This window comes from Buteo buteo, chromosome 11, assembly GCF_964188355.1.
Source record: "Buteo buteo chromosome 11, bButBut1.hap1.1, whole genome shotgun sequence".
NCBI classification, from domain to species: domain Eukaryota; kingdom Metazoa; phylum Chordata; class Aves; order Accipitriformes; family Accipitridae; genus Buteo; species Buteo buteo.
The window spans coordinates 31,173,627-31,186,121 of NC_134181.1; the positions used below are offsets into that span (position 1 = coordinate 31,173,627).

A 12,495-nucleotide genomic window follows, 5' to 3' on the forward strand; every position below is an offset into this window, starting at 1 on the left:
TCTATAATCAGCAGTAACAGAAAAGGAAAAAGCACTTCAGTTAGACAGAAAACATTTATATTGGCCAGCAGTCCTCAGTTCTTTCTATTATCTCTACTTCACAATTCTTGGATTCCCAAGATCTGAAAATCAGAATTAGAAATACTGCCAGTATTTCAGGTGTTATCAGCACATTACAGAATAAAGTGTGAGCAAATCGCTTGCTACAGACCATGTATTATTTAGATAATTCCTAGCCACATCATGAATGTGTGCTGCTTTTAGACTCCAGTAAATTAGGTCTTTCAGCCCTTACCCAAGTTCATGTAGTGTTTAAAGAAATTCTGTCCCTTTGCATCACTTGTGTGTCTTTCTTATCACAAAGTAGGAAAAAAATAAAACTTACTAATGACATCTGTGATTTAAATTCAAGGATTTCAAGCAACCATGGGCACTCTTATCTTTACCCAGCCCCAGAGACTAGCACTTGCAGACACACCACCACTGTACAATACAACTGGATGGCAACAGCTTTCTTGCCTCACCTACAAACTGCTTCACTTTGGGGAGCTTCCATCACAGATTTGACACAGTCTGAACTTCAGTTTTTGGCTTTATGATCTTTTCTTCTAAGGTGCACAGCACATGATTAAGGGATGGAATGAGGTCAGCTGCTTATTATGGGCTAATTGTTACATTCCCTGAACTAGAATGCCAGTAACTGAGAGTACAAGATCTCAGCAAAACCAGAGATCACATTCTAAAATTAGAGCACTAATGAAGGCTCATTAATAGGCAAGAAGAATCCCTCTAGAATTCTGAAGCTTGTGCTAAATTTATCTATATAATCTCAAATGCACTCGACATGTATGGCATCTTAAAGTTCCTCACTTGCTTACTGTACAAATATTAGCAAAGACTATACACAAGTTCTATAACCCCAATACATCAGGTACTTACAGAGGGATTATTTGCAGGATCCAAATGAACTTTTCACTTTCAATAAGAAGCCAAGTTCTCAGAAAAACAAAGCAGCGAGGAAACAACTCTGTTTTGACAGCTACCTTTAGGTGTTCTTAAGTGTACCTGGACTTGGTTTGCTAAAGCTGCACATAAGTGCGCTTGTGTTTTCTTTACAGCACACTCATCTTGAAGTAGTTTTAGCTTCCCTTCTGTTCTAAAAGGAAAGATTATCAGATTATCTACAAACATACTACAGAATGGTTTTAGTAAAACTGTGGTTCTCCAATTTCCTATTCAATGCAAATGTTTCAGAGAAATGCGTAAGGCCAGTGGTTTTCATCTGCGATTAACGACCCATTTAAAGGAATCATTAGAATAAAATGCCTGAGCAGCTTGCAAAATATACATCACATACCTCACACGCTTCTCTCAGCAAAATTAAATGTCCTTTCGTTAGTTTACGAACATCCACAACTCCATTCTTTCATCCACAAGAGAGGTTTGGAATACAACTAGAAAGCTAATGAAGCTACCCAACTTTCAGATGCAGAATACAAGCCGATGAATGCTCGAGTGTGAGGAGAAAACAAAGCAGGTTTTTTTACAAAAGAGATGCTTTGAATTTGCTTGTACATGTATATTTCCTTCTGTTCTGAAAGGCGTGCAATGAGCTGAAATCTATTCACTGCACCACACAGCAATGGTATAAACAGATTCTTCGCAAGAGAAGAACAGGATCAGGCCTCTCATCTGCCAGAATGCAATTAACAAAATGTTCGCTCTTATGGAAAGACAGCCACTTGGTGTATTTGTTTAATGAAAGAGCAGTAATAGCTTATGCCAATTCAATAACTAAGACAGCAGCACATGCTTTTCTGTTCTTCCCATAAAGTCTTCAAATAACTGTAATTCAATTTGATATTTTGGAAAGTCTAAAGCCCACAAAATTCCAGAGAAGAGATACCCAGCTGTTTTCTTTTTTCAAATGGATAAACTATTAGACTCCTCCTTTCTAAGATGTGACATACTGAAGTATTTCCAAAATGGACTATAATAGAAGTAATCTGCCTATTCTTTTTGTTGTGCATTTTTCTAATTGATATAATGCACATACAGAAGGAAAGATATTCTACCATTATCTGCATTATACATTTGCAACTAGGGGGAAGCTTGTTCTCCATGTCATGTATTTGTATCAAATAGCCATTTTTCCTCCAACTGATACTCAAAACTATTTTTTAGCTTTGTAAAAAAAGTCTGTGTGCTGCAGCATACCTGTTGTAACAGAATAAATACAAAAGGAATCAAATTGCCAATATAAAAATGCATGTTTTAGTAAAAAGTAAGGAAATCGGAACTATAAGAAAAAGAAGAGCGAGAAGTAATTCCTCCTCCCACACATCAAGCCCACAGAACTGAAACAGTTTCTAGATTACACAAAGAAGCTCAACCTTCAAAGACCGATGTTGAGAATTTGTACATGAAGCAATGCAACTTTGCCTCAAAAGGTGAGGGAAAACACAGAAATTCAAATATTACCTGACAAAAACATGAAGTGTATAAACATGGCAAAAACAAGACAATATGTGTATTTGAATAATTTAACATTTCTACAGCAATGCAAGTGAAAAGGCATGAATTCTTTTTATATCATTTTAAATGTCAGTGCTGTATACAGAACGTGAAGTGCTTTGAGTCACCGCTGTAAAACCTTTTAGTAACATACTGAAATAAAACTAAACTGCATTTAAAAATAAATGTTCATGTACAGTCTTTAAGTGATTACAGGGTTTAGTAAGGATTGAGGAAATGACTGTAATTCTCCAACACTGGCTCAGTTCTGTACACATAGAAATCAGTCAGCTTACAAAAGCGTCCTGTAAGTCAAAGTTGCCTAGCATACCAAACTTCTCCTTTACAGCACATGTAATGTCTTATAAACAGACAAATTAATTCAACAACCACAGCAAGAGAAAAGTGCTGCTTTCAGCCACACCCAAGCAACTCCTCCAGACTTCAACAGGAGCGTGAGCCCAAATGGCAGCATACAAACAAGAGAGGAAGACCTTTTCCACAAAGGAGTACAAACCACTGTATTTACAAATCGATCAAGCACACTTAGCCTTGGACAGAATTTAGACATTGTTTTCATCATAAACAGGCTTATTACAGACTTCAGATTCTAATGTTTTTAGTTTTAGCAGGACTTTTTTGAAATGAAAGTTGCAAATAACCTCCAACACAGTTAGTCCCTTACACTTAATAAATAAGAAGCATCAAGAATCTTCATGGCATTGAGATGCATAGAACTATTAAATGGTTTCAAAGTCTATTTTTCAAAAAAAAAAAAAAAAGAAGAAGAAGAAAAAAAAGTCCTTTGTTACTGCAAAAATCATAGTTTGTGTTCTTCAAAGAATGGCCCTAGTGGTATGTTCAAGTGCCAAAACAAGCAGCAGGATGAGAAGCCTTTACTGCATGCCAAACCACTGTTCCTGATCTGCCCACTGAGCTGCTTCACTGTCACTGCCTTCCAAGTCTCCTTCTTCTCCACTTCCCTCCATATCATCCACATCTTCTTCCTGGGTTGCATCTGTTGGACTTTCCTCTTTTTCCATTTTCTGCATTCCTTCTAGTGACTTCTGATCATTTGGATCCAAGCTGAGGAAAATAAGAAAAAGAAAGCATTGTCCTAAAACTTTTTTTTTCTTCTTATATTTGGGGGGGGAAGGCGGGGAAAGGGGGAAAAAAAATCTCATCTTGTTGTCTGCACTTCCTATTTAACATCATCAAGAAGTTCAATTTAGTAGATGATGCAACTTCACCTTAGGCTGACCATAACACTGAGTATTAAATGTTTATATAAAACACTTTTGATCCCCAAGAATGCACTTATCTAAACATCACACTCTTCCAGACAATACTAATTATAAAGTAACATAAAAGCAGTAAAAATTTAAATGACTATGACTAAACATATTATATGCAAGCAAAATCACCTGACATTTAAGATACATAGGTTTATAGTGGACACAGTGTGCTAGATTTAAGGTAAGTTTAACTTGTTGAAATCAAAACATGCTAACATTTAACACGGTAAAAACCTAAAAATAACAGTTAGGTTACGTTAAATTGAATCACACTATTTAAATTTACTTAATAGCTCATTGTTATATAGCACCTTCTAGTCTAAAAGATGCATGACTATACAGTAACTATAAATAAATCCATACCTTAATCCTTTCGCTAGTCAAGGAATCACATGCCTAGTGACATGTTTAGCATTCATGCAGTTCCTAAATTTTGCACTTCTCAGTTCAAAGCCTTATGACCAACAAATTCATTAACAGGACATCATTCGTATGTTTTTGTTTGTTTGAAGGAAGAATGATATAAAGCTACCTCTGATGCACATCCTAATCAATTAGTGGCTCAACTTTTTACTTAGTCTTGGTTCTTATTAATATACTGCAATCTCAGAGTCTCTGCTTTACCTTAGGGCAATACTGTACTGGTCCATTGCTTCCTGATATTCATTGACAGCTACAAGAAAGTCTCCCAGTATTCGGTGCAGAACACAATCACTCTGATTAGCCAGCGCATTCCTCAGCAAAGCAATTCCATCTTCATACTTTTGTTCTCTACCTGTTTATATGCAAAACTACAGTTTTAACTAATAGTTTAGATAAATCTCTAAGAAGTCAGAGTGTACACAAAGAGCCATCATAACACAAGACTATTTCTTCCTTCAGAACTGTCAGCATGGGGGATAGTAGTGATACACTTTTTGCAAGATTAACTCTGAACGATGGCTTTTTATTGCAACAACCACTACACTCACAATTACATATACTTTGAAGTCAAAACATTTTGTCTGCAATTGTTTTAAGTGCTGGTGTAATATCAGTTGCTAGATGAAATTAATTCCCATGATTCTTCCTTCAGGACAGAACTGATAAATCCCTGGGCTGTAACATCACTGTTATATTCTTCACATCAATGAGGCTGCAGAACACTCTTCATTGTAAAACAGTATGCTTTAAGTAAGTTGACATGGGAGAAAAAAGGAACTTACTAAGAAGTTCTGCTTTCTTTACCACGGCTTTAATGTAATCAGGTCTTTGCGTTAGCGCTTTGTCCAATAATGTTTTTGCTTTTTCCTGCGTGACTGGGTCTTCGAGACAGACTGTCGCTAATAGAGTGAGTGTCTGTGCATTTGCTCCCAGAGTTTTATACACATTATTTGCCATAACCATAGCTTCACGGATGCTGTTGGATGCTAGGTAACATTCGATGAGACCTGATGATATAAAAAGGAAAACACTTCCGTTTTTGAGTTAGCACTACAGACACTCACCCCTCCTCAATTAATTGCACTTAGTAGCACTCAGACTCCAAACACCTGACACTCCAATAAGCAAATACAAATTGCAATTGAGAAAGTGACTCTATACCCAACATTTTTTAAAGTACAAAGATGTCAAAGAAACATGCAAATAGGGAAATTTGGACACAAATATTAAAATGGCACAGAGCTCTACAGGATGACCATCTCCCAGGACCAACATCTGACAAAAGACTAAGTTGTGACATGTTAACACAATTCTTCCTTAATTGCAAGAGAAGCAAAACTATTCAAGCAAATATAAAACTGCATTACAGTACTTCTAAATGCATGCCTTTCACTTTAGCAGGGAATCTACAGCACTGTGCCCACCACAAAGTACAATATATGGAAATGGAAAAGCCAGGAGAATCAGATTAGCGCTCTCCATTTTGAATTAAAAAAAAAAAAAAAACACACTCAAAATTTCACTGCTAAGTATTACAGCACAACCAGTTTGCTTTTACTTAACCAATAATTGCACAGAAGACAGACAAGTACCACTGAAAAAAAAATCTGAGAACCAGGAAATCCTAAGAGAATAGACCCTAGAACGCATCACCATATTACAAACTGGTGCAAGGCTTAACACCTCTCATACAATGCTTTTGTATATTTTCATAAGCCTACATTTTAACATATCCATTCTACAGATAATTGACTTAATCACTTTTATTTATGGGGAGGTACTAAAAAAAAAAAAACCCCAACAAAAAAAACCCCTAAGTATACCTAATCTAAGATTTTTGTCCAATTCCAGTACTGAAATATTAATACTTCACCTGGACTCTTCATGACTCACTATTTACTTGAAGCTGCTGCCAAGATCAACAAGATTTAAATACACATGACAAAAGTATGACAAAATGACGCCCCCAGTGGAACTAACCATACAGTTAATGTCATCATCCAAGAGTGATCTGCTCAAAACACCCAAGTCTGTTTATACAGAGATTAAACACAACAAAAAACAACAAAAAAAGTCCTTTTTGAAAATCATTCTTAGAAATACATGCATTCTCTAGTATCCCTCATCTGACCACTTCTAGCAGAGCTTTATCGGTTTTCGGGTAATAATAATTTATTTACTAGAAAGTCAGCAGGAAAAAAGAACTCCTGCCTATTCCCTTACCTAACCATCACCATCATGACACCAACTTCCACACAAACCCAGTACCGTACACGTGAGTAGTTTAACTTCACTCACCTTCATAGCAATCCAGCCTGCAAGGCGCAAGGCGTATTGCTTCACGAAAGTGTATAATTGCTTCTTGTACTCGGCCCATATTCCTAAGAGCAGCTCCTTTCAGCAGGAGAGCTTGAACACTGTTACTATTAAGCTGGATAGCTTTGGCTCCTAAATATAAGGCACGAGAGTATCGTTTACTGTAGAAACTGTGACACCTATGGAAAGACAGGAGAGATTGTAAACATGTACTGCCTGTGGTGCCTGTGCACGTTCATAGAGGTTTAAAAGCAGAAAAAAAAAAAAAAGTAGTAAAAAAAAAAAGAAATTACAGGCAACTGTTGAACTTCTTGCATTTGAAGTTAAGAATTTATGTTCAGGAAAAAAAACTCTTCAGGAGTTTAAAAAAAGGCAGTATGAAGATTAACTTTTACAGCTATTTAATATATCATTATTATTGCAGAGGTGTGGTAACTCTAGCAGATTTAAACATACAGAAAACAACCAAAATAGATATTTATGGATAGCTAATTGAAGTTACCCCAAGGACAGAATACATAGGATATAAACGCAGCTTCTGAACAAAAAAGCCGAATCCACTGTATCAAGTGTAATCCACCACATCAACTGTAATCCACCACATGCAGCAAATCAAGAGCTGAGGTAAGAAAGGAAAGAAAACAACTTACCCAGATACCACCCAGGGTTCCGCATGTTGATCAGAAATATTGAAGAGACGGCAGCCCAAGTTTTCCACATCCTCTAGTCGACCTTCACGTGCCAATAAATAACCATATACATCCATTCCTAAAGTTTGAAGATCAATCATCAAGAAATGGAAAGCTCATTCTCAAAACAAAAAACCAAAAACAAAACCACAAACACCTACTTTACACTGTGCAACTACCAGTAACTGTTCAAGATACACAGCTTCTGAATGTAAATTCTAAATTGAAAGCTGAGTACAACAACATACAACATTCCACTGCATGCTTGATTGCATGCAGCTGCTACTCTAATGTTACTCATCACATCATTACACTAGGTAAACTTTCTTTCAGGATTTACTCACCTTTTATTAGGTAAGGATCCAACATTTGTGCTTGTTCAAATTTTAGAATAGAGTTTTTATTATCTCCAGCTCTGAAATACAGGTCTGCTAAGCTCCCCAGTAAGTCTACATTATCCCTCAGTAATGACTTTTTCTCTAAAGAGCTTTAAGAGGAAAAAAAATGCCTGTTATTTATATAGTGCCATTTTAAGTATAATTATATATAAATATTAAAATATTATTTGATTACATCATGCTCTTTGAACTCTTACCAAATGGTGTTTATTGCTCTTGTATTATCTCCAGTATGGACAAAAGCATATGCCTTGATCCACACGGAAAGCCAATCCAAGTTAGGAATACTCTGAATTACATTGATTGTCATGGAGGCCACTTCTGCACCTTTCACCGACAGCGAGAGCAAGCCTATTCAGAATGGTATATACATCAATTTCAGCCACCGTAAACTGCTATTAATACAAATTAATTGTCTGAAGACAAGAAACTCCATCCTTTGACAAGCATAAACAAGGAACTTGTTACAATGCTTTTGCATAATGTAGGCATTACATATTACATGCAAATGCAAGTCAGTTACCTAGTCCCAAGCATAATTCAAATTATAATACTGTTTAATACTGAAATACCAAGTGTGCAGACACATACCTAGTATGGCATCAAGTGCTAAAGGGCACTGCCTTAGTACTTCTTTGTAGCTCGTAACAGATGAGCGTTCTTGACCTGCTTTCTTGTATAGATTGGCCAACATCATATTGATCTACAAGCAATAGAAATGTTGGTAGATTCAAGTATGAGAAAGGAGAAATCTAAGAAAAGGTCACAACTTTGTCTTCAAGCATGCCTGCCTCCCTCCCTCCTGTTCTGGGAAGGAGATAACATTACCTGCTCTTCTTCCGAGAACACTGTAGTAGCATATAGTATAAAATTAAAACTGTTGCTCCTTGCTGAGTCCAAAGATAAAAGTTACATTCTTTTGTATTTGCATAGTGCATCTTGAAATCTCACTGTTTTGCACACAAGAAGTCAAAAGATGGGCAAGCGTTTATATAGGATGCCAAGAGGGACCTGTATATCCATTACATTAGCCTTCTTTCAGTTGATCTCTCCATATCAATGGAAGTCTTTGAGAGAATTAGCTTAGGAAGGCAGAGAAAGTTTCTATTTAGCTTCTGAATGAAGTCACAATTGATAAAAGAACAGAAATTATTTGAGCTCTACACAACAAAAGTAGCTGGTTTCTGCTACAATACTTTATTTTATTAGTGTGTATAGGTAAAAAGTTTGCTTTTCTCAATCTTTTCTTCTTTTTCTGTTCCATAAGTTGGTCTTTGAACAGAACACTTTGACGTTACTAGAGTCTAAGCTATGTACACTGTTAGCACACTACAGGAATACTCTTAACATGAAAAATAGTTGATTGACCTGATGTGCTCATTAATCTTTTAAGCCCTTATGAAATAATAAAGCCAGCAAGCAAAGACTCAACGTATTTGACACTGCAGACCACAATGGGATCTAAATATTTAACATTATCTAAACTGTTACTAAAAAGGATGAAAAGATTTTAGAAGATGGAGCACTGGCATTCCTTCTACTTGCCAAAGTCTTCAGCCATTCAAGGATCTCACATTGCTCAAACTATACAATAAGACATGAAGTGCCATTCCATACACATTCTGAGTTCAAGAGTATATTAAAACACTTGCTCAGTTTGAGCAATCACAATTTAGCAAGTTATGTTGACTAGCTAATAGTGAAGACACCACAGAACAGTCAACCTTGTGAGACAACTAGGCTACAAGTCTCCCCTTCAGCTTGAGCAGGTGACAGCGTGCCTTTCCTGTCCAGTGATACATAGCTCTTCCACAGAGACTAGGACTCCACTTTGTGGTTACAGCCAGGCAAAGTACATTAATTTAAACAATTGCTTTGGCTCTCACATTCACATGTTTGACTCAGAACTGCAGAATATCATTCAGTCAGGTGTCTGGCAATTGCTTACTAACTTGCAGTAACTCGGCTGTTTGCAATCACATAAATTTTTCTCCTGGTAGATGCTTTTGTTTAGAACAGCCATTATTCTTTGCCCCACAAAAACTATTCATGATAACATGCAAAGAAGAACTATCAAATGGATGATACAGATTTCAAGCCTTATGTATGGATATACAAATACTTTGCAAACTTCTAGAATTAAAAAAAAAAAGTGTTTCTACATCCTTGTACACAAGCAAAATCCTGTACCATCTGTGTGCAGTACTAAAGAGTTAACCAAGTAATTCACATGAATTAATAAAGAGGCACAGAAACATTTAACTCTTTTCACTGTTTCTGAATTCTTTCTAACAGAGGGAATAAAAAATTCGTCTGATTTTAAAGAAAAAAGGCCAAATAAACTAAACTAATTTAAACATTAGGAAGAGTTTCCAAACATTTAACTAATACAAAAGCAAATACCAAGACGCAATGCCATTATACCTACAGTCTACATTCATTTTTGACCAGATGCTGGCCTACAGATTCAAGATAGACTGACCAAGGACTTGTGATGAATGTCTGCCAGAACTAACCTTTGGGGTCCTCTGTCTGGAAGGAATCCCATCCAGAATAGCAATGGCATCTTTATCTTGCTTCAGCATTGTGTAACATTCAGCCATTTTATATTTCACTTCAATTTCTGATGGTAAACACTGAAAAAAAATATTTAAGTACAATGTTGGTTTAGTCAGGTAAAAAATTTGTCTTCATTAAACACTTAAACTATGTTAAAAAAAATCTAGTGCAAGAAAGTTAACAACGCAACCTACTGCTAACTCATAAGCTCCTGTCTTCAAATGAAAAGCATGAACTACACATACAGAAAAATCTCATGTTCGAGATCGTATTAAGTTTTGCATTAGAAAAAAACACACCGATATTTTCAAAACAAATTAGCCTTAAATGTCAGGTTTATTTGACATGATAAATCCACAATCTAAGGTATGTAAAAGACATGTAGATGTGTTGCTTAGGGACATGGTTTAGTGGTGGACTTTGGTAGTGTTAGGTTAAACGGTTGGACTTGATGATCTTAAGGTCTTTTCCAACCTAAATGATTCTATGATTTTATGAATATTGAGTCAGCAACATTAATTGTAAGGGGCAATGTGATCACTTTATGCAGCACATTAGTCAGTTTTTAAATACCTGGCTTTGGGGAGTTGATGCAGCATTCCCAGTAGAAGGTCTTACTTTTGAAGTTTTACTTAATGCTTTTTTCTGCTGCAAGGCCATTGTATACTTACTTACAGCATTTCTATATTCTTTATCATGGAAGAGAGAGTCTGCATGGTATACAAGGAGCTGGTATTTCTGAGATGGTGAAAACAGTTCCCTAGAAGAAATGCAAACAGAAATGCTGAGATCAGCTAACTGCATAAGAACAAAAGCCTTACAGATCCAAAGTATTTGCAGCTTTTGTTTGTCTGGCTTCAACTTCCAGTTGCTGCTGCTGCTTCCTTACTACACTGAAAGGGCCCTTGGGTAACAGGTACTACCTCCTCACAAAGGGATTATCTCACCCATTTCTTTTATCTGCATACAAACAAATGTAATAGCCACTCCTGACAGGTCATCAGTAACAACATCTTATGGTTAGCTGCTTGGCCACTGCTTTCCATAATGGAGCAGCCCTCATCCTCCCCATAACACACCACAAGTTGTCAATGTCCATTAAAGGACATTTTGTTTGAATTGACTCAAGCTTACAAGGCAACCCAGCTTATTATACAGCTATCCTGGTCCTAATCCACATGTTCCTACATTTTACAAACGGCATTTATAACACTTCCAGTATGTCTGCAGAAGTGTTGAAGAGCTAAGGGTTTCAGAAAGGGATTGTGGCTTCAATTAGTACGTCAAAACCCATCCGAAATGTAAAACAACGCCTTACAGCAAAGTCCTGAAAAATAAAGGGAATCACTTCGAGTCGGGGGAAAAGCCCTGACCTACACAGGGCACCCCTGGAAGGAGAAAATCGCTCCACCTCTCCCTAGACGCTCATGTTGTACCGTGTACCCCGAGGGGTACGGGCTGCGCTGCTCATGCTGAACCCCGGACAAAGGCGGGCTGACAGGGCCGGGGACAGGAGCCGGGGGCCGCACCGCAAAGCCCGGCAGGAGGGACAGCTCCAACAGCGAGCCCCCTTCCTTCCCCCCCGCCACCCTGCGAGGTCCCGCCTGACCTCTCCCTCAGCACCACCGGTCCTGTCAGCCCGCAGCCAGCCGGCGCGCCCTCTCCCGGGAGGGCCACTCACGGATTATTGCCGCTCATCGTGAGGAGAAGCCCGCTGAGGAGCCGCACGTTAGAGTGCAGCCCGGCGGACGCCATCTCTCGTACGTGCTCCACCACACTCATACCGGCGGCGGAAAACCGCGGAGCCAAAGGAACAGACGGCAAAGAAGCAGACAACGCCGCCGCCCGCCGGCACTCCAAAATGGCGCCACCGGGGGGTCCTCGCGCGCCGCCGCCTGCAGGCGCCCGCGACACTGCCTTCATGGCGGGCGAGCGGCCCGACAGGCGGGAAGAAGGGCAGCCCGGGACGGTGCGCGCCGCGCCAGGCCCCCGGCAGCCCCGCGCCTGCGCAGCGTCGGGGCGGGAGAGGCGTCGTTGACTGCTGAGGGAGCAGCGGGGCGTTAGGAGTCGGCGGCCTTTTACACAGGGTTGGAGCAGTCCCTTCGGGGCTCGGGGTCGTTTTATGGAAGAGACGCACTCCCTGTGTCTGCGCAGCACTTGAGTCTGGTCCTTATTTTCCTGAGACTTTATTATCTGCTGGCTGCGGCAGCTAAACGTGACAGGTATTGGAGATAACGAAGCTCCTGCCTATAAAAGTAGGTGATTGAGAAGAAAGACCCTTCAAAACGTAGTTTTCTTCTG

At 38.6% G+C, this 12,495-nt stretch overlaps 1 protein-coding gene across 5 annotated transcripts; it reads right to left on the minus strand.

Annotated features, from left to right (window-relative positions):
• Positions 1-2,251: 2,251 nt before the first annotated feature.
• Positions 2,252-12,074, minus strand: ANAPC7 (anaphase promoting complex subunit 7). 5 transcript variants are annotated; one of them, XM_075041350.1, is made up of 11 exons: positions 11,876-12,074; positions 10,870-10,954; positions 10,152-10,271; positions 8,227-8,338; positions 7,833-7,986; positions 7,582-7,724; positions 7,199-7,316; positions 6,531-6,727; positions 5,015-5,239; positions 4,434-4,584; positions 2,252-3,600 (listed from the first exon to the last, which is right to left on the minus strand). In XM_075041350.1, exons 1-11 carry the CDS (start codon positions 11,974-11,976, stop codon positions 3,411-3,413), a joined length of 1,596 nt encoding a protein of 531 aa, XP_074897451.1. In that variant the 5' UTR covers positions 11,977-12,074; the 3' UTR covers positions 2,252-3,410. The 5 variants fall into 5 exon arrangements, with proteins under 5 accessions (XP_074897451.1, XP_074897450.1, XP_074897453.1 ...); XM_075041349.1 differs by having other exon boundaries at positions 10,768-10,954; XM_075041352.1 differs by lacking the exon at positions 11,876-12,074 and having other exon boundaries at positions 10,866-10,954.
• Between the last annotated feature and the right edge of the window lie 421 nt (positions 12,075-12,495).